Source organism: Pseudopipra pipra, chromosome 8 (assembly GCF_036250125.1).
Source record: "Pseudopipra pipra isolate bDixPip1 chromosome 8, bDixPip1.hap1, whole genome shotgun sequence".
Classification (NCBI taxonomy): Eukaryota; Metazoa; Chordata; class Aves; order Passeriformes; family Pipridae; genus Pseudopipra; species Pseudopipra pipra.
In genome coordinates, this window is record NC_087556.1 from 35,871,035 (window position 1) to 35,890,620 (window position 19,586).

The 19,586-nt window shown below is 43.2% G+C and overlaps 2 protein-coding genes across 3 annotated transcripts in view; one reads left to right on the plus strand and one right to left on the minus strand.

Annotated features, from left to right (window-relative positions):
- Positions 1–4,284, minus strand: part of SEC23IP (SEC23 interacting protein) — a 23,590-nt gene extending 19,306 nt beyond the window's left edge. Inside the window, exons 1-2 of the mRNA XM_064663651.1 lie at positions 3,705–4,284; positions 115–641 (exon numbers count right to left, since the gene is read on the minus strand). Coding sequence (XP_064519721.1) covers positions 115–641; positions 3,705–4,269 — 1,092 coding nt within the window. The 5' untranslated portion in view covers positions 4,270–4,284. The remainder of the gene's footprint in view (positions 1–114; positions 642–3,704) is intronic.
- Positions 3,705–19,047, plus strand: MCMBP (minichromosome maintenance complex binding protein). Of its 2 annotated transcripts, none has more exons than XM_064663660.1 (16): positions 3,705–3,804; positions 4,753–4,838; positions 5,890–6,030; positions 6,330–6,371; positions 6,831–6,932; positions 7,448–7,577; positions 8,903–9,054; positions 9,779–9,879; positions 11,629–11,798; positions 12,660–12,783; positions 13,901–14,018; positions 14,525–14,690; positions 16,454–16,587; positions 17,159–17,323; positions 17,726–17,814; positions 18,681–19,047. In XM_064663660.1, exons 3-16 carry the CDS (start codon positions 5,956–5,958, stop codon positions 18,805–18,807), a joined length of 1,695 nt encoding a protein of 564 aa, XP_064519730.1. In that variant the 5' UTR covers positions 3,705–3,804; positions 4,753–4,838; positions 5,890–5,955; the 3' UTR covers positions 18,808–19,047. The 2 variants fall into 2 exon arrangements, with proteins under 2 accessions (XP_064519730.1, XP_064519729.1); XM_064663659.1 differs by lacking the exon at positions 3,705–3,804 and adding an exon at positions 4,301–4,440.
- The last annotated feature ends 539 nt before the right edge of the window (positions 19,048–19,586 follow it).

Genomic DNA, 19,586 nt, shown 5'->3' on the forward strand with positions numbered 1-19,586 from the left:
GACCTCAATAGTTTTGTTCTGGTAGCAGGAATGAGGAATGTAAGTGACTTCAGTGGTTTTGTTGTGCCCCAGGCCATGGGGAAGGACAGCCATACCTGTGTCAGACAGACATACCTGTGTCAGAGGCCCCGGGGGTGTCTGGTACATCTGCAGGGGTGGCACAGAGGAGGGGGTGTGGGCAGGGGCGTGGCTCTGCTGCAGCTGGGGCGGGGTGAGGTAGGGGTTGGCTCTGCTGCTCAGGGTGGTGTGTCTGTAGGGGTTGTAGCCCTGCTGAGGTGTTCCTGGGGGAAGTCCTGGAGCACTGGTGGGTGGGGGACAGCTCTGCTGAGGGCTCTGGTATGGTGGGATTCCCACCTGGGAGGTGGGTGGGGCACTGTAGGACTGGGAATTAGGAATATGGGGTGAAAAGGCATTTTGCCCATCCTGTGACCCAGACACGAGTGGAGGTGAAGTTGGAGGCCTGGAGAAGGCTGGTGCTCCCACAGGGGTTGCAGCAGTTGTCAAGGGTGGCTGCCCAATACTTCCAAAGGGATCACTGCTACTGGGCACTTGAGAGAAATAGTTGAAAGTCTGTGGTGGGTTGGGGCTGGCAGAGGTCTGACCCAAGAAGCTGTCCTCTTCCCCAACGTCTGCAGAATCATCTGCAAAGACAAAAGGACCACCAGAGACACCATTCAAACCACCTGCTGTGTGTAGTCAAAATGTTCTGTAACATTATCAGCTATTGCCAAAACTGTTGGTCTCCAGAAAGCCAGAAGTACTACAAAGCTGGCACAACTGTGGTGATTAAGCATGCCATAAAATGAAACAAAAGACACAGAGTCTTCAAGAACATTTAAAATGGATCATAAGTCACTCAGGGTACACAGAATAAGCAACAAATATTAAAAACCTTAAATAAGAGACCAAAGTATAACTGGAGTCAGGAACTTCCCAAGGCAACTTGGCAGGTACTAAAATCCCTCCCAACTTCCCTTACGCCTCACAAATGCAAGGGCAGCCTTGGTTCATACCCTTTCCCCATGGAACCAATCATTAAGCACAGGGCTTTATGCTCTAATTTTCAGACTACCAAGATCAAATAAAAAAATAGACTTTAAAACCATTCCTAAATAGGCCAAACCTACTGATTAAACAATCCATTCTTGCCTGTTCCTTTAGCACAGCCGTCACAAAGTTTCTCATCTGACTTGCAAGGTGGCCATAACTCATGATCCCAAGTCACTTGACAAGCAGGATTTACTCCAGTTCTCCCTAAAAATCCTACTCTAGCCTGGCATAAAAGCTAAATTGCTGGTGCAGAAAAATCAGTCCCCATTCTGCATAATTGCAGGAGAGGGTTAAAAAAGGTACAAGGCCATTGAGAAAACAAACCAAATTCTGGTCAATCACACTTTTCTGCTTGACAGTGATTTAGCAACAAGTGGAAAAAATAAAGGGTTGACATTATTAGAGGTCTCACAGCAAGCTCAGCTAAACCTGTGATGGCCTGAGCAGCACTGCCTGCCTGCTGAGGGAACAGCACCTTGCAAGGAGTCAGTGCAACCTGCAGAGTTAGAACTGTGTCTCATCTGCTCTGGCAATCAAATGATCCCCAGGCTGTGGGGGAGACACCCCAAAGGTATTGCTGCTTCTCTGATACTCACTCCCCAGACCAGCCAACAACAAATGTCTTTATCCACAGCCAACAAAACTGTACCAGAGACTATCAAGGGAGTACAGGGGAATCCACGGAGGAGTCTCCCTAGGAGGCTGCTGTTCTAATTAATTAATCATAAAAGAAGCAGCTGCCAAGATTAAAAAGAACTATTTTAACCATCTTTTATTTAGTAGTCTTTGCAGACAGTGCCAATTTGAGGCATCACCTGCCTTACCAATTACTTACCTTACACCTTACCAACTTCTCTTGCTTTCACCCACAGCACTCACCCCACTTTGAGGAACAACCCCAAACCTGTGTGTGTAGGCCATCACGTGGAGAATGCTGAAAGCATTTACAAGCAGTGACCACTCTGAAGTCAGGCCTGGGGATTATCTCCCAGCTACAAGCAGAATGGCCATTTATGCTAAACAAAAGGTCTCAATTTCTAAACAACAAAATCCACCTCACTTCTGTATTTCATAAACACCATGGAACAGAGAGAAGCTACTGCACAGCACACCCTCCACTCAGCTTTCCCAAATAAGTGGCAATTCACCTCACTGTGTCAGGTCACCATAAATATGTAGCAGTGTGCTGAAGAGTTCCCAGGGCCTTTACCAAATGCCCATTCACAAAACACCTACTATTTTCCAATTTCAACTAGGTTTTGGAGGTTTAGTTTAACTGCAGCTTTCCCTGCAAAATGAGACTGACAAAAGTTCTGCCAAAACAAAAATTATATGTGTGTGTGTGTATATATACGTGCTGGTTTACAATACAATACATTACTTTCTATCTTTCCTGTTTCTAATTTTGCAAACACTACATTGGAACATGAGCCCAGCCTGGCAGTAAAACAAGCACATCCTGTAAATTTTAAAAAAATGAATGTACAGCTTTGACATGCAAGGGCAATGTCCTTCCCACGTACAAAAGAGTCTTTCTTCAGCTGTGACTGTGTCAACCTCCTGTACCTCCCTCCCTCCTCATTCACAGACTGTCACCAGACAACCACAAGTGACATTAATCCACTTCCTCACTGGGAACACTCCTCTCCACCTACAGTAAATACATTGGCTACATCACCCAGTTAGATATTTCACGTGAATAGGGATAATATTCTAATGCTTTTATCCCTCCCACACAAAAAATGTAGCTGATCTAAAAAAATGTTTCAAAGCCATACTTGGCTAATATTTTATTAAATCTACAGAGATGGATTGCACTGATTTCCAGCCATATTAGTACTTATTTTAGCTAAGATAAAACAGTGTTGAAATGAAATCCTGGATTTTGGACTCAACATGCAACAGTTTGGGTTAAAAGGGACCTTTAAAGGTCATTAGCCCAACTGCAACACATAAAATGCAGTAAAATTTGAAATATCTGATTTATAGATGCATTTCTAATGTTTAGGGCTTTAATCTCAGACTGAACACATTCCCAGAAAACTCCATTCCTTCGTCTGAAGGTGCTGGAGGACCAGATTTTAAGCTGTGCTGGGAACACCATCAGGGCTTTAGAGGGAAAGGATAACAGAACCGGGATTAAATTAGCAAGGATATTTTAGGTACCCGCTTAACATGCTATTTTCACACGGGGAAAGCGGAAGGCAGAATGGGAGAGGAGCTTAAAAACAGTGAAATCACTCGGTACACCCTGAATGGAAGCTCTGAGACAGTACACCCTCGGCACTGAGACCTTTAAATGGCTGAAATGAACGTTCTGAAACATCGATGAGCTAAAAACGCCACAAACACCCCTTCTCCTCAGCCACGACACTAAAAACCGAACACGCAATCACCAAACACAAGGAAGCACAAGCAATTAAGCGCAAGAAAGCGGAATGTGCAACCCCAAGCAGCCCGTCTGCGCTGAGGCACCACGAGTGACAGCGGGCTGGGAGAGCCCCGGGGCAGGGTAGAAAGGAGCTGTCCCGGCCCTCAGCCCCCCTGGCAGCCCTGCCCGGCTCCCGGGGCTCCCCCGACCCCTCAGCCCATCCCGGGGGCTGCGGGACCGGCGGGACCCCTCGCTGCCCCTCTCTCCCGCCCTCCCTTCGTACCGGCGGGCAGCAGCGCGGGCCCTGGAGCGGCGGGCGCCTGGCTGACGGGGATGAAGGGCACGTTGAAGCTGAAGTCGGTGGCGGAGGAGGAGAAGAGCAGGTTGGTGTTGGTGCCGGCGGTGCCTCCCCCGGCCTTCGCCGCCGCCATGGCCGCGCCCCGGCCACGTCCCGCCCCGGCCCCTTCCGCCCTCACCCAAGATGGCGGCGGCGGCCGCGCGCAGCCGTGAGGGGGGAGAAGGCGGGTCCCGCCGCCATTCCCGCAGGAAGGGGAGGAGGAGGAGGAGGAAGCGGCAGTGCCCGTGCCCGTCCGGGGCTGGCGAGCGGGAGGCGGCGGCCGCAAGGAGCCGGCAGCCCCGCGGCGAGGGGCGACCCCGCCATGCCGTGCGTGGGCGACTGGCTCAACAACCCCCTCAGCATCGTGCAGGGCTTCTTCGGTGAGGCGGGACCGGCGTCCCCTCGGCCCGAGCGGGAGCGCCCTGAGGGCGCCCGGAACCGGACGGGGCTTTCCCTCGCGGGGTGGTGGCGGGAGAGCGGCGAGGCTGCTTGTGTGCCTTCTGTACCTCATATATATCTCACGTACCTTAGATATATATGTGATCTATATCTCGTACATCTTGCGTATCTCGTGTATCTTTGGATTTCGGGAACAACGCGTGCTGTCCACACCGATCACTGCTAATGTTACCAGTGCCATCACCGCGGCTGTTTCTGTGCTAGGCTCGATCTTAACTAAAAGGTTATGGAAATAAAAACCTTCTGCGCGGGAAGCGGTACCTCAGCTCCTTCCCTTTCTCCTTGAGGCGTCGTGGAGCTTTTCCTCGCTCCCGAGAATGGCTGTGTGCGTCTTGGTTGGCCTGGAAGCCTGTAAAATGTGAAGTCATGAGTTACAAGAGGCATAAATTACACTAAAATGCAGTCATTTGTAGCCTAAATTGCACCTGCTTTCCCAAAATAGAAGCAAAAGTTTGCTTTGTTTGCTGTGTTGGGAGATGCTGGATAGAGGTCTGTTACCGGTGCTAATGCGCGTGTAAATGTGGTTTTTTTGTAGCCCAAAATGTTCCAAACTCTGATTGGGAAAAGAAGGTAACCGAATACTTCAAGGAAAAATTAAAAGAAAATAATGCCACTAATTGGGTAAGAGCGTTTGATTCTTTTAGACTTGCGCTTTCCTCGAGTCTCGTTGTTGTTTACATTTTATTGGAGAAGTTCTTCCTTTTCGCGATAAGCGCAGGGCCGAATTTCAGGCCCAGGCTTAAGGATATGTTGTTTACATCTCGGCTGCTTTTTTTTAAACCTTTTTAACCTTTTTTTTTAACCCCGGCTGGGATTTCAGCCTTGCCTTCGGCACAGCTCCTGCCCCGGGCCATCCCTGCCGGGCGCTGCCGCTCTGCAGCACAGTCAGTAGATGGCAGGAGCTGACAAATATTGTCATTTTTGGGAGTGTTTGTCCCTGCTCTCTGTGCCCCACGGGCTTCTCGACTGCTGCTTGTAAACCTCTTCTCCCGTGAGGTTTTTATCGCGACGCTGAAAGCTTTTGTGTGGGTTGAAGGAGTAGCTGCCTGGGCTTTCAGGTTTTAGGACAAAACGCTTTTTCTGCTAAAACTGTGCTTTGTTGGGCTGGCTTTGTGCAGTTCAGCAGGGAAGCTGTGCTTAAGGTTTAAAAAGAAAACGTGCACAGGTGAGTTCAAAAGCTGATGCTTTTTTAAAAGGCCGTAGCAGAAATGACATCGTGGAATGTTGCTAGGGGGACTAGAAAGTTTCACATCAAATCTGTTCTACTTATGGCTGAGAAAACAGATGAAAATTATTTGATTTCTTTTTTTTCTTCGTGAGGATTCCATACTTAATATTTCAATCATATTTTTATAATTTTTCAATCATAGTTTTAATCAAAGTGGGAAAAATCAAGTCAAATTGACAACATTAGAAGGAATTGAAAGACATTTTCTTACTGAAGAGGTGATATATGTTTGTTAAAATGCCATTTCCTATAGGGACACTTCTGGTTTTTGTTGCATTTTAATGTTGAATGTGGGTTTTTTCAACAACAAGTTGATCTTCAGATTTAGAAAACTCTACTCATATTGCAAGTCTCAATATTTCAAGTTACACCACCTGCTTTTGGCTTAGTTGAGTGCACTGCTTAATGTATACCAGTTGTGTAGAATAAACTCTTTTTTTACAGGTTCCATCACTGAATGATGTTCCTGTACATTACCTAAAACCCAACAGTCTGGTGAAATTTCGCTGCATGGTTCAAGACATGTTTGATCCTGAGTTTTACATGGGAGTGTATGAAACAGTTGACCCAAACACAAATGCACGTGTAAGTGAAATACTGATTTATTATTTTAATAAATGCTTGTCATTTTATCCTCTCTAGTTCTCATGTTTCTATAGTTCCTAAGTTAAACTTATGGAGTTTGGGTACTATTTAGTAATAAGTGTGTTTGACTCAAATAGCATCACTAATGCATCACTTGTTATATTTCTGTGGAGAAAAAGAAAATATTAAAATAAGGCAGTGTATCTGTGTGGGATTTTGGACTGAAGTGATTTTAATGTGATTCCTCTCAGGATTCCTTCAGAAAAAGAATGACTGCATTGCCTTTTCCTTCTTGACAGGTTTTGCATTTTGGCAAATACAGAGATGTGGCAGAATGTGGGGTAAGTTATAAAAGTTACACAAATTTTGAGATGAAATATTAGATGGAAAGTTGCCATTTATAAGTGTGATAGGACTTCCTTGGTACTTACCCATGGATTCCTGAGGATACTGCTCTTGAAATGCAGAATTAATCTCAAGTTTGGAAAGCAAAGTATTCATAACTGCTCCCTGGCATTCTAATTTCAGGAGGCTTCCAGCTGTTCCTGTTTTATTTAAAATTTGTTTTGCTTGCTTTGAGGGGGGAGTGCCTGTGACTTTGAAAGTGTTTGCTGTGGGAAACAGCTCCTTCTGGTAGTGCTGTGCGATTGGAATCAAAACATTGGAGACAGAGACTGTTTGGATTCACTGTTTCATGAGTATGTTAGTTGTAACTTCTGGCTGAGTAACTGAATGTATTGGATTGCTTTAAAAAAAACCCTGTAATCAGATTTGTAACAGAATTTCCCTTGGTATTCCAGCCTCAGCAGGAGATTGATTTGAACTCCTCACAAACAGTCACCTCAGAGAGGCAGACTCTCTACTGTGTTCCAGTGCCTGGGGAATCTGCATGGGTGAAAGAAATATCTTTTTTGACTCTCTTATACAATCAGTGATCACCAACTAATTAGATTGAAGGGAATAAGTGTATTTAAAGTTTCTTTTTTCTTTTTTCTCGGTGAATCAGGTGAGGTGGCAGGTGTAGAAAGAGAAGAAAGGTAAAACTGGTGGTGTGTTATATGCACAAAGAGGATGCAGATGAATGAGGTGTGGGAGAGAAAATTCTTGCATTTTTGATTTGTTCCTGACCACAAGCATGTTCTCTGGGAAAAAAACCCCTTTTTTAGAGGCTGATGGTGGAATAGCACTTGGTGGTTTTTAGTGTCTGTTTTCAACAAAGCCACTGACTCTCCAGACTCCTGCAGCAGGTTGTTTGTGTGTCTGAAGAGGTGACATCTAGGTAACAGTTTGATTCATTATTTTAACGTCTTGCTCAAAATAGAGCACTAGAATTCTGTTAAAAAAACAAACAAACCAACCTTACTGTGCTTGAGTTGTCCCTGCTCGGTCTGTGGTTGTCCTTAACCCCCAATTCCACGCCTATATCAGTGCCAGCCAAGCCCGAGTCAGCCCTTCAACTTCCTACACCCCGAGTCGCCACAAGAGGAGCTATGAGGAAGATGAGGACATGGACCTGCACCCATCCAAACAGAAGGAGCAGCATATGGGTAACAGTTGCTATTGATGAATAGTTACGATATCTTTCCAGAATTTGTAAAAATTTCCCTTTTAAAAACTGAAATATTTGCAGCTGTTTTGAATCACTGGTGTTGGTGCAGCCTTCAGAACTAATTTGGTGGCTTTGTTGAAGTCATCAGTGGTTTGATCTGAAGCAGAGTGGAAGAGTCTATGGTGTTACACGTTGGCATGACTTTGTGGAGTTCATTCCTGAGAGCAGTCCTTTGTACAGCAGCACTGGTGCACTGCCTCTGGTGTGGGACAGCACACAAACAATTTAGAGCAGCCCGTTGAACTTGAGGAGTTTGTGTTTAATTTCCCACTGCATTACAGGTTTCATAGTAATGGGAGGGAAATCATGTAATTTTGTCTCTCACACCATGTGTGGGTCTTACTGTGTAAACTGAAGCTGAACTCCATGTCAGTTAGGTGCTGCTTTGCTACAGAGTGTGTATCTAACAGATATCTTCCATCCTTCCCTTTTTCCCAATGTGATTTGCTAATCCAGCTTCTTAGGGGAACAAAATCCATGGCAGGCACTTGTAGCATCCTGAAGAAAGCATTTGAACCTTTTCAGAGGTTCAACACTGGCAGTGTGCAATTCTTACTTATGCTGTAATCAGTCTGTGAACTGTTTGTTTTGATGTTCATCCGTGGAGATTCCACTTAAACTGGAATGGGGCTCTTGAAGATTTTGGCAAGTTTTCTTTTCAACAAGAGGAAGTGGTTAGTTTAAGTTGTTGGTCCCGTTAAAGATAAAAAAATGGAGAAGTTATTGCTTTCTTTGGCTCAGTGTTCTGTGTCTGTGGGGTTCATTAGCTGGACTCAGGATTTTCCTTTTGTATTCTTACCAGTTTGCAGGATAGTATAGCCAGGATTGTCTTTGTACCCAGGACTCATCAATTGTAGAACAGATTTTTATTGCTGAAAATCTACAGAGATTTTTAATGTAAACTGATTCTTTATGCATATTCTTACCTTTAAGAACTATCTGGGTTTCTTAGCTTGAAGTGCAGAAATATATTACCTTTGGAGAAAAATCACTCACCCAGTATAAACATTACATTTTGAAAATCAGATTTCTGGCCACGTTTGGGTTTCCAAGACACACAGATCTTTACCAGTACTCTCACACTTAATTTCACAATATAAAATATGCATTTGTGAGACTTTTTGGATGTCGAATATAGTGCATTATTAAACATTTTTGTCTCAAATGTCTTGTTAAATTAGTTTAATTCTATGTTGCTCCCTGCAGAAAGTTGTTCAGTTTTGCATTGCTGTTTAAAGAGCCTACAAATCCTGTGTTTTTCAGGCAGTGGAGCTGATATCCATGGCTGTGTGGAGCCAAAGAGATTAGAAACAGAAGCTCCTGCGGGTCATCATCTCATTTCTCCCAACTGCTCCCCTCCACTTGACCTAAATTTTCCACTGCCAGGAGAGAAGGGACCAGCATGTCTTGTCAAGGTAACAGAAGTGGAGAGGGGATGATGAGCAGGGTTCTGTGTCCCTCAGTGAGGCAAACAGAATCCCATGGTAGAATGGAAGTAGTTAGTCTTGCAGACAGGTTTATGGGCACAGAAATTGTCTCTCCAGTCAATAATTTTGTTTCTACAGATCATTGCATTCTTTCTTTTCAGTATTACATTGTTTCTCTTCTTGAGTGCTGCATTTGAACTGCTGAAATCCCTCAGCAGCATTTTTTAGTTTGCACCTTTTCATCACAGTTTAAAAAAAAAAAAGTCCAGTACTAGATGCTTAAGAATGTAGCTGGAATTTCTGCTTTTAGGATTTTTTCTCTAGAGGAAAAAAGTTGTGATGGAACAAACTGAAAGAAACAATAAACTACACATTTGTTTATTGAATTTAAAATAGTCCTCGATTCACTACTGTGCTATATTGACTATGAAACTTCAACACAAGATTTCTGTGCTGCTTCTGTACTGACTTCTCTTATTCAGCAGATCTTGATAAAACAGGATACAATTGTTTACATTTATGTGGCAAGGAATACTAAGAGAAAAAAAATGGAATGATAGAAACTCACTTTTCCAATGTAAGCTTGGTTACACCAAGGGCTGGGAGAGACCTGGTCACACAGGCTGTTCTCAACCTGCACTCAAGTCTCCTGAGGTTTTTCCATCCTGCATCTGGCCCATCTGCCTCTGTCTTTTGTTTCTTTTTGGGACAGGTCTATGAGAGCTGGGAGAGCTTCAAAGTCAATGATGTGCTGGAGGTTTATGGAGTTTTGTCCGTGGATCCAGTGCTGAGCTTAGTAAACAGTGAGGAGAGGTAAGGCTGCCCTCACACGAAGGAAATGTTGGTTTCAATGAGCAGACAAGGAAATGTGTAAACACATAACAGTTATGCTCAACTGGTGAATTTTGTTGCTTAAAAAAAGCTTGATAAGGAAAATGTTAGATCAGTGTCTTGTAAACTAAGTCCAGTGTGCTCTGGTCCATCCTTACCCTTGGATATACAGTGCATCTGGTTTTTAGGTTGTTGTACAGTCCATAAAGCAGAAAGTGCTTCTATAGCTAAATGTTTTGTATTCTTTCATGCCTATTAAACTTTCAGTGAATAGTGAACAAGCTTTCAAATAAGCTTTAGAAGTACAAAATGTCCTTTTGAAGTAACTGCTAAGTCCATGAAAGTTGTTACCATAAACATTTCAGAAGAGTATAAAAAAAAGTTTGCATGTCTGCATGGAGAGTGGTAGTGATCAAACTGAGCAAAAATTGGGCTGATTTTTTCATTAATTAAGGTATATCATCATGCTGTGCCACTGATAGAAACTTCCCCTTTCACCTGCTGTTCTGCAGTTACTTGTCTGACAAAATACAAACTAATCCAAGAAATCAGTTTTTAAAACAAAACTCTTGTCCAGTCTAACATAAACACTACTGATGTCTTGAACCACTGCACTCTGAATTATTTCTGTTGGTGACTTTGTTTATCCTTCTGACCAGTACAATATCCAGAGTGCAGTGTGAATCCTTTATAGTGCCAACTTCTTAAAAATTAACTCAGCTGCTCTTGGTTATCATCTGTGTGACAGCTAATCCCAGACTCCCAGCTCAGTTGCTCTGTCACTGGTTGTTGTCTTTTTTTCCCCCTGAGTGTCATTCTGTCACAAAGAGACAAACTGGTGGCATTTAGCAATGTTTGGAGTGCAAACAAAAGAAGTTTAATGGAAAGGGGTGAACAGTGTGTTGGTGAACTGCTGAAGTGGCTTTGAGGTTGTAAAGCCTGTCAGCTTTTAGAACCAGTACAAGTTGATGAAATTTGTGCTAAGCTTTAGCATCATCTGATGTAGTCACTTTAGGGACTTTAGTTTCTACATGACAAGTGAAAACCACCTGGAAGGAATTTTGTAAGACATTTTCAGGGAGAGCAAAGCTCCTGTATCTGAACTTTTAAATTAAGAGCTAATACCTCCAAGTTTGAGCTGAGGTTCATTAGGATCAATTTACTCATAATTTTTTTACTCAACCAGTGATTGTCTAGAAGATCTTGTCAGGCTCCAGAACTCAGTGGAATAAGAAAATCCCACATGTTCCTACACAGGCAAATGCAATAAATCACAACCTTATTTTCCTGAAAGTTACTGTTTGGACTTCATTCTGTACATGCTGTACAGAACAGTGTGTAACACTGTACTTGAAGCTACAGATTATGAAATAATGCAGTAAATACTGAATGTGGGTTTGTTTGGTTTTGGGGGGTTGGTTTGTTGTTTGGGGTTTTTTTTCCAGAAAAGTACAATTTGATTATTTTCTGAAAATAATAGAATGCAGATTTTTCTGGGCAGGCCTGCTTTGGCATTTCTGGACCATTATATAATTGTGATTTGGTATTTATGGTGTCTATAAAAATCCTGAAGAGGGTATTGTGCCTGTGGGAGGAGTTCCCAGGAGCTGGAGCGGATGTTGTTTGTTCCGCCCCGCTCCGTTCCTGGCCTGGTTCCAGCTGCCCTCAGTCCCATGGGGAGGAATTCCTGGGGAATGTTTCTAAGCCCAGCTGTGCTGTGCCCTTTCCTAGGGACAGCTCAGCCCTTGATCCTATGGAGTGTATGGACACAGCAGAGGAACAGAGAGTGCACAGCCCTCCTGCCTCATTAGTGCCCCGAATCCATGTGATTTTGGCCCAGAAGTTGCAACACATTAACCCACTGCTGCCTGCCTGCCTTAAGGAAGAGGAGAGTAAAACCTGTGAGTAGCTGAGCTCTGGGCACACAGGGCACATTTCCTAGCACAGCTGAACAAACACTGCTTTGCTCAGAGGCAAATGCCTCAACAACAGGCTTTGGATTTAAATCTTGTTAAGTGGAGGAGCCATTCAACGCTGCAGAACTGAACAAGATGCAAGTGTTTGTGTTTGTGTCATGGTTATGGTTTTACTTGTCTGAAATAAATGTGATTTATATGAAACTTGGGCTTGCATTCGATGTGCCCAAGGATTTTACCGAGCTGTTCAGCCATAAGATTTGATTAGTTTTCAGATGCAGTTGTGAACTGCTGGAAAATTAGATTTCCAAATCAGTATGACAGTGGAAATAAGAAACATACTGACAATATGAAGGATCATAATACTGTGCAGAAAACAAGGCAATTCTGTTTTAAGTGACTGTGCTATTCCTTGTGGCCTGTTTGACTGTTATGATTTTGTCATTGAATTATTGCTTGCAAACCTTTGATATTTATAATTTTCTTCCTTGAGTGCCTTGTATTGGTTGTCCTGAGCTGTGTCACATGTAAGGGGTTTTTTTTCCCACCTTTAAAATAAAATGGGTGGGCTATTATTTTAGAAATTTGGCTCCAAACTTTGTAGCTTTACACAGTATCTAATTTTAAAAAAAGAGAGCATTTCCAAGGAAATGTTGAGTGATCCAGGTTATCCAAAGCCAGTAATTGCTCAGCTGGAAAAAACAATGAATGTTTGTTTCTTTTTCCTCGACTGCTTTGGAATAAACATTTTTCCTCATCAAATTGTAATTGAAAGTAAGATTTAGAGGGAAGAGGGTGAGAAACAGCACATTTTCTGACATTTGTTGTCTTGTGCTTTTTTGGCAGTTGTTTCTAATTTTATGTCTGAGCTGTCACCAGTGAGAGCAGAGTTGCTGGGGTTCCTCACCCATGCCCTCTTGGGAGACAGTTTGGCTGCTGAATACCTTATACTGCATCTCATCTCTACAGTGTGAGTATTTAGATGTTTGAGAATTTAAATATTCTACATTCAAAAGGCATCTCTGTGTATGGGGTTCTTCACCAATCTGCAAATAAATGGCAGAAACAGCTTAAATAGTACTTTTTTCAGCAGTACTTTGTCCAGCTAGAGTTGTCCTGTCACAGTAAACACAGAGGCAGATTTCATTGTGTGAAATAACAGTAAATATTGATAAAAGGCCAGTGTATCCTTTTGGTGTTCCTTTGAGAGTTGGACAAACTCTCTAAGACAAACTTTTAACAGAGGTATGAAAGCATCTTTTTGCCTCTAGCTTCTTCTAATGAGTAGGACATGGAACTGACTTCTCAAAGACAGCATTTACTGCAGGAATTACTGTTTAGGTGTTACAACATACTGATAGATACATTCTGGGAATTTGTTAATTAAATGCTAACATATGTTTAATGGCAAGGTCAAGTGACCCCTATTTAGCATGGGATAGAAATTCACTTCTGTGTTGATTTTAAACTGTCACTGGATGAAATGACTCGTTAAAATCTCAGATGTGAAGCTTCAGACAGTGTGTTCTGCTTAGTTGTCAGGCTCCAATTTAATGTTAGTCATTTTAGTCTTCAAAATTAAAATGGATTCTGCTTTCATTCTTTTTAGTGGGACTGAATGCTCTGACACTTAGACTAGAATGTATTTTCTTTCTTAGCTGGTATCACAAAAAGGTTGAGAGTTGTTGAGAATGGGGAGAAGATGCACAGGAGAAGAGGGAGAGGAAAGCTGAGGGCAGGTAAAGGAGATGAACAAGCTGATAAGCAGGGAAATTGAGATTGGGCACGAGAAAGGAAAAGAACAAAGTGTGTTTACTGAGTACCAATAGAGTCCAAGGAGAACAGAAGGTCTGGAAGGCACATGGCAGGATCCCAGGCACTGGAAATGTACTTTTGGGCAGTGCTGCAAAGCCTTCAGGAGCAGCTTCAACCTGGCTCAGTCCTTGGGCACTGGGGCAGGAACAAGAGATGGCTGTCACCCCTGTGAAATCCTGGCTGTCAGAGGTGCCACACAACACTCCAGCTGAGTGATACCTGTGTGCAGTGTTAACCAGAGCCTTGTCTAACCTGTGGTATTTTTGGTGCAGTTATGCAAGACGAGATGTGCTTCCTCTGGGAAAATTCACGGTCAACTTGAGCGGCTGTCCCAGGAACAGCATCTTCACCGAGCACATCTACCGCATCATCCAGCAGCTGGTGCCAGCAGTAAGCCTGCAGTGTTTCTGGGGAGAGATGTTGTTCTTGTTTCAACCAAAAATCAGCACTTTAGTTGATTCCTTAATTTCTAAGGCAGGCTGCTTAAATGAAGGCTCCTACTACCCTTTTAGGGAGCAGGTAACAGCACAGGTGTGGCTTGGCTGTATGTCCAAGTCTCTATGAGCCACATCATCTAGAATGAATATGGAATAAAATCCTCTCCTCAGAGGTATTGAACTGACAGATGCTGCATGCTTCATTCTGTCTTTCTGGATTCATGTTTTGACATTTAGGTCATTTAATTAGGGTGCTATTATGCTTTAATTCCCACGTTTGTGGACACCGCTCTGCAGAAAACTCCGTAGTAATTCAATTTGGGGTTGTAACAACGGTATTGCTGCAATAACCCATTTGTTGTTGAGCTCATGCTGGCTGTGCAGGGCAGGGGCTGGGAGCTGTGAACAGCATGGTTCTCCTGTGGGAGATGTTCAGTGCTGGGTGTGTTGTTGTTGCAGTCCCACCGGCTGCAGATGACCATCGAGAACATGAACCACTCGCGCTTCATCCCGCACAAGGACTACGCCGCCAACCGCCTGGTCACTGGGGTGCTGCAGCTGGCCAGCAACACCTCCCTGGTGGTGGATGAGACTCAGCTGGAGCAAGGGCAGCTCGACACAACAGGTAGACACTTCCTGGGTTTTCAGATCTCACCTGGGAGGTTCAAAGTTGACATGTTCTAAGACTGATGCTAATTGTGTCCCGGTGGTGATGGTCTGTTACAAAATTGTCCTTAGTTCATTGCTTTGAACAAGCTCCCTGCTGGCCTGCAGCCTCCTCAGTCAACTTAGCACAAATTTGGGTAATTCTTTATCACCAAAATAGCTCTGATTAATTAGAATGGCCTTTCAGTTTCCTGTGGTAATGCTTGAAGTGGGGAAGCATATGCTGTTGCCTTATGCTCTGCACTTTTCCTGTATATATGGAAACCATCCCCTGAGAACTCAGCTAAGAACTGGAAATAAAAAGATTGCTATTACTGTGTGGGAAAAGTGATGGTTCTGTCTTATAAGCTGATGTAACCCTGTGTGGTGTGCTTTCTGCAGAGCTTTAGACTATTTATTTAATTTTAACTTACATAAAAGATGAGTTGTACCTATTAAAAGTTCAGTAACTGCAGAAGCACAGTACAGGTCTCTGTGGTGACTCCTGGGCTGTGCTGTGCAGGGTCTGGAGTTGGACTTGAATGATCCTTGTGGATCCCCTCCAGCTCAGGAGATTCTGTGATTCTGTTAAAGAAGAGGAAATCACTGCCAGGGACTTCATTTTAAAATTAAAATGCTCTCTTGAGAAACCTGCTCTGTTCTTTTTTAGTTACTGCTCTTATAAATTATTATTTGAAATTATTCAGTTGCTCTTGAGTCTTCAGTATTTTTTTGTTACTCTGCTTTAGGAAAGTTACAAAATTTCACTCAAGTAAAACTAGTAACAAACTTGGCATTGTCTGTTTCCAAAAAAAATAGTCAAAACATGAAAAGCTCCCATTTAGGGAAAACTTGCTGTGCTGGTTTATAGGTTTTCTAAAATGTTTGTCCATAATGTCAAAAAAACCCCTCAGCATCTAATGAAAAATAATATTGTAGGTATTAAAAGTTGCAGATAAAAAAGGCTTGTTAATTTTATTTCCTTTTTGGTGTGATGTTATCTACTGAATTTAGAGTAAAAAAGTAAACATTTTTAATTTCTTATAGCAAAGTTGAAAGCAAAATTTAATCCTAGAGAAGTGTCTTCAGATGTTTGGAACTCTTGGAAGTTACAGCTTAGAGATTTCAAATGGCAAAATGTCCCAGAAGTAAACCATAATATTAAATTTGCCTTTTTTTACTAACTTTGCCTTTATTTACAGTATAGTAAATTAATACTAACTGGTTAAAAGCAAAACCATAACAGTAGATGAGTGATTTGATGCAGTAACACTGCTGAAGATAAATTGAATTTGTCAGGTACATGTTGGTTTATTTCAAAGAGAGAATTCCAAGAGTCAACCAGTTAATTTGTCAATCTTTTTATCTTTTAAATAACTTAGTCTCATGTAAGGCAAGTGACTGCTATAGAAATGAAGTGGGTAGTGCTTTGTCCACTTTTGAGGAGGGATTTGTTTGGTTTTTCTCTGTAAATAGTTGTCTGGCTTCGTAGGGCCAATAAAAACATGAGCTGTGAACACATGTACTATGTCAGATAAAATTTAGACTTGAAATGAGGAATCCTTAGTTTTGATCTTAAGAAATGGTTGTGTCTATCTGGAAGACACCACAGACCCAGAAGAAACAGGAAGCTTGCAGGAATTCTTCTGGTAACTGCTCATTAAAGACAGATTGAAACACGAATCAGGTCTGACTTCATTTGTTTAGGTCCAGTGCTCAGGGAGTTTGTTCCTACTTTTCCAGGTGTCCATAATGTGGCCGCGCTGGGCAATCTGATCACCTGGCAGAAGGTGGATTATGACTTCAATTACCACCGGATGGAATTCCCCTGCAACATTAATGTGCTCATCACCTCGGAGGGCAGATCCCTGCTGCCGGTACGCATTTGGTGGGAGCTGCAGGTGGCAGCTGCCTGCCCAGAGCAGTCCTGCCAGGGACAAGTGCAGACAGGAGCCCTGCCTTGTGACAGGGCACGTGTGACACTGGCACTGGTTCCTGCCTCCTCCCTCTGGCTCCAGCCCAGCCCCAAACCTGTTCAGGGGAGAACCAGGAGATGGGCCTTCCCTCCTCGGCTGAACGGGGCTGGCGAGGCAGTGACAGTCCCAGTGAGGGGCAAAGGCTGCAGATATGGGCCCTCTCAAAGCAGTGTCTGAGGTGGTGGGCACAGGAGCAGAGCCACAGAGCTGGCACTGCCCCTGGAGTAGCCTAAGCTTGCCAACATCTGATCTCTGGCATTCCAGCTCGATCAGCTGAGCCTTTGCTCTCCTGCCTCTGAGTGAAGCTGGCTCCTGCTTCAGTGAGGACTGCACACTGAACAGTGCAATGTTTAAAGAACTGTCTTACCTTAATTCTGGGAATAGTGACTTCTGTTGGCTTTGAGAGTAAATTGGGTTTGGAATAGAAAACAATGGGATGTGGCAAGAGATGGTGTGTAATTTTCTCTTTCAGTCAGATTGCCAAGTCCACCTCCAACCCCAGATAATCCCCCCAAACATGGAGGAGTACATGAGCAGCCTCCTGACAGCAGTGCTCCCATCTGTGCTCAACAAATTCCGCATTTACCTGAGTTTGCTGAGGCTGCTGGACTACAGTATATCTGAGGAAGTGACCAAGGTAGGGAAGACTCCACTAATACATTTTCAACTGTATATTTGGATAGAAAGCACCTTTAATAGACTGTTACTGTACTTTCCCATTGCTCTCCCTGTCAGTGATTCTCCTTCAAGTTTTCTAACAACCAAACCAGGAGCGTTTTCATGTCCTGAACATGCCTTTAAGGATTTGTAAAGTATTCACAGAAATAAGTAAAGTACAAATAAGAAACAGTACATGGAATATTGATTTTGAAAACCAGTTTTTTTCAAAGATGAGAAGTAGCCTGATTTTGCTCAGGCTCTGCACAGCAATGAGTTGAAATGCTGTCTTGTAAAGGTAGTTGAGGTGTTCAACTCCTTGAAAACTGATCTCTGCATGGAGGATCTGTTTTGCTCCCTAACTCCACGCTGTTGTCCCCAGGCAGTGGAAGAGGACTTTGTAGAGATGCGCAAGAACGACCCCGAGAGCATCACAGCTGATGACCTGCACAAGACACTGCTCGTGGCAAGGTGGGTGCTGCTGCTTGTCCTGCCTGTTTCTGTCCTGCCCAGAAAGCTGCTGTTTGCAGCTGGATGCCCAGCCTGCAGCTGGATTTAGCTGTGCCAGGCTGGCCAGCTCTCCGAGATGGAGTCTCCTTTCCCTTCGTTCCTCTTGGCACACATTCTTTCTTAGGCAAAGTATTCCCTCCCTGCTTCCTTCCCATGCTTTCTGGTTCCTAGGTTACTGCAAGAAAAATAAAAATACTGTCTTGAGAAACCTACAGTGGTTTTTTTAATTACTGCTCTTATAAATTGTTCATTGAAATTACTCTGTTGCTCCTGAATCATCAGTATTTTTTGTTCCTCTGCTTTAGGAAGGTTACAAAATTTCACTCAAGTAAAACTAGTAACAAACTTTACATTGCCTGTTTCCAAAAAAATTAGTCAAAACATGAAAAGCTCCCATTTAGAGAAAACTTGGTGTGCTGGCTTATAGGTTTTCTAAAATATTTGTCCATAATGTCTAAAAAACCCCTCAGCATCTAATGAAAAATAATATTGTAGGTATTAAAAGTTGCAGACAAACAAAGGCTTGTTAATTTTATTTCCTTTTTGGTGTGATGTTATCTACTGAATTTAGAGTAAAAAGATTTTAATTTTTAATTTCTTATAGCAAAGTTGGGAACAAAATTTAATCCTAGAGAAGTGTCTCCAGGTGTTGGTTTGGAACTCTCAGAAGTTACAGCTTAGAGATTTCAAATGGCAAAACGTCCCAGAAGCAAACCATAACATTAAATTTGCCTTTATTGACTAACTTTGCCTTGTTTGGGTTTGGGGCTGTGCTGGTTTATCCCCCCTGGCACTGCCCAAGCCCTCCTGTGTCTGTGCTCCCCCAGGTTCCTGTCGCTCAGCGCGGGGCAGACAACGCTGTCGAGGGAGAGGTGGCTGAGAGCAAAACAACTGGAGGCACAGCGCAAAGCCAGGCTGCAGCAGCAGAAATGTGTCAATGGCAACGAACTTTAACACCTTGAAAATTTGTCTAATCCCTAGATGGAACCCCTACTAAGATTGGAATATTGTTTATACCAGTTTTTGTAGATAATTTATACCAAAAAGTTATGGATATTTACCCTCGCAGCCTGAACACGCTTAACTCTGTTCAGCCACTTAAACATATTTTATGGAATTTTTTTGGAACCCTGTTTTGTAATTGAAAATTGGTAACAATGAGCAAATTGTTTGATATTAAACTTTAATACTGAAGTCGCATAAACTTATTTCCTTCTATAATAAGAAAATTTAAACCCCGAGCCCTTGTTCCACAGCCCTGCTGGGCTTTGTTTTGGGATACATGAGTGCTCTAATTCCTGAAAGGTGGAATTCTGAGGCTCAGAGCTCCCAGCTGGCCAGCAGCTGCAGCTGAAGGAGGTGCTGACTTCAGCACAGAGCTCTGTGTGCTGTGCTGTGAGCTGAGGCAGCACAATGCTGATCACACTGTGGGATAAAGAAGTGATTTGATCTCACCCATGCCCAGGTTAGGTATGAAATACATCTTTATTGTGCTCAGAGCAGAACAGGACTAACTTCTCAAATATCTCTAATGACATTTATTCTGGCACAACTTCTTAGAAAAAAACCCCCACATTGACTGGAGAATTGATGCCACACATCCTTGTACAGAACATACTTTACTTTTACAGCAGCAGCACTGCAGTGTGTTCAAAGGGTTTGAATAATAGCACTGAAGCATTAAGAATGGGCTCTCCACACCTTATTCCTGTACACTTTGAGCTGGTGTTCAG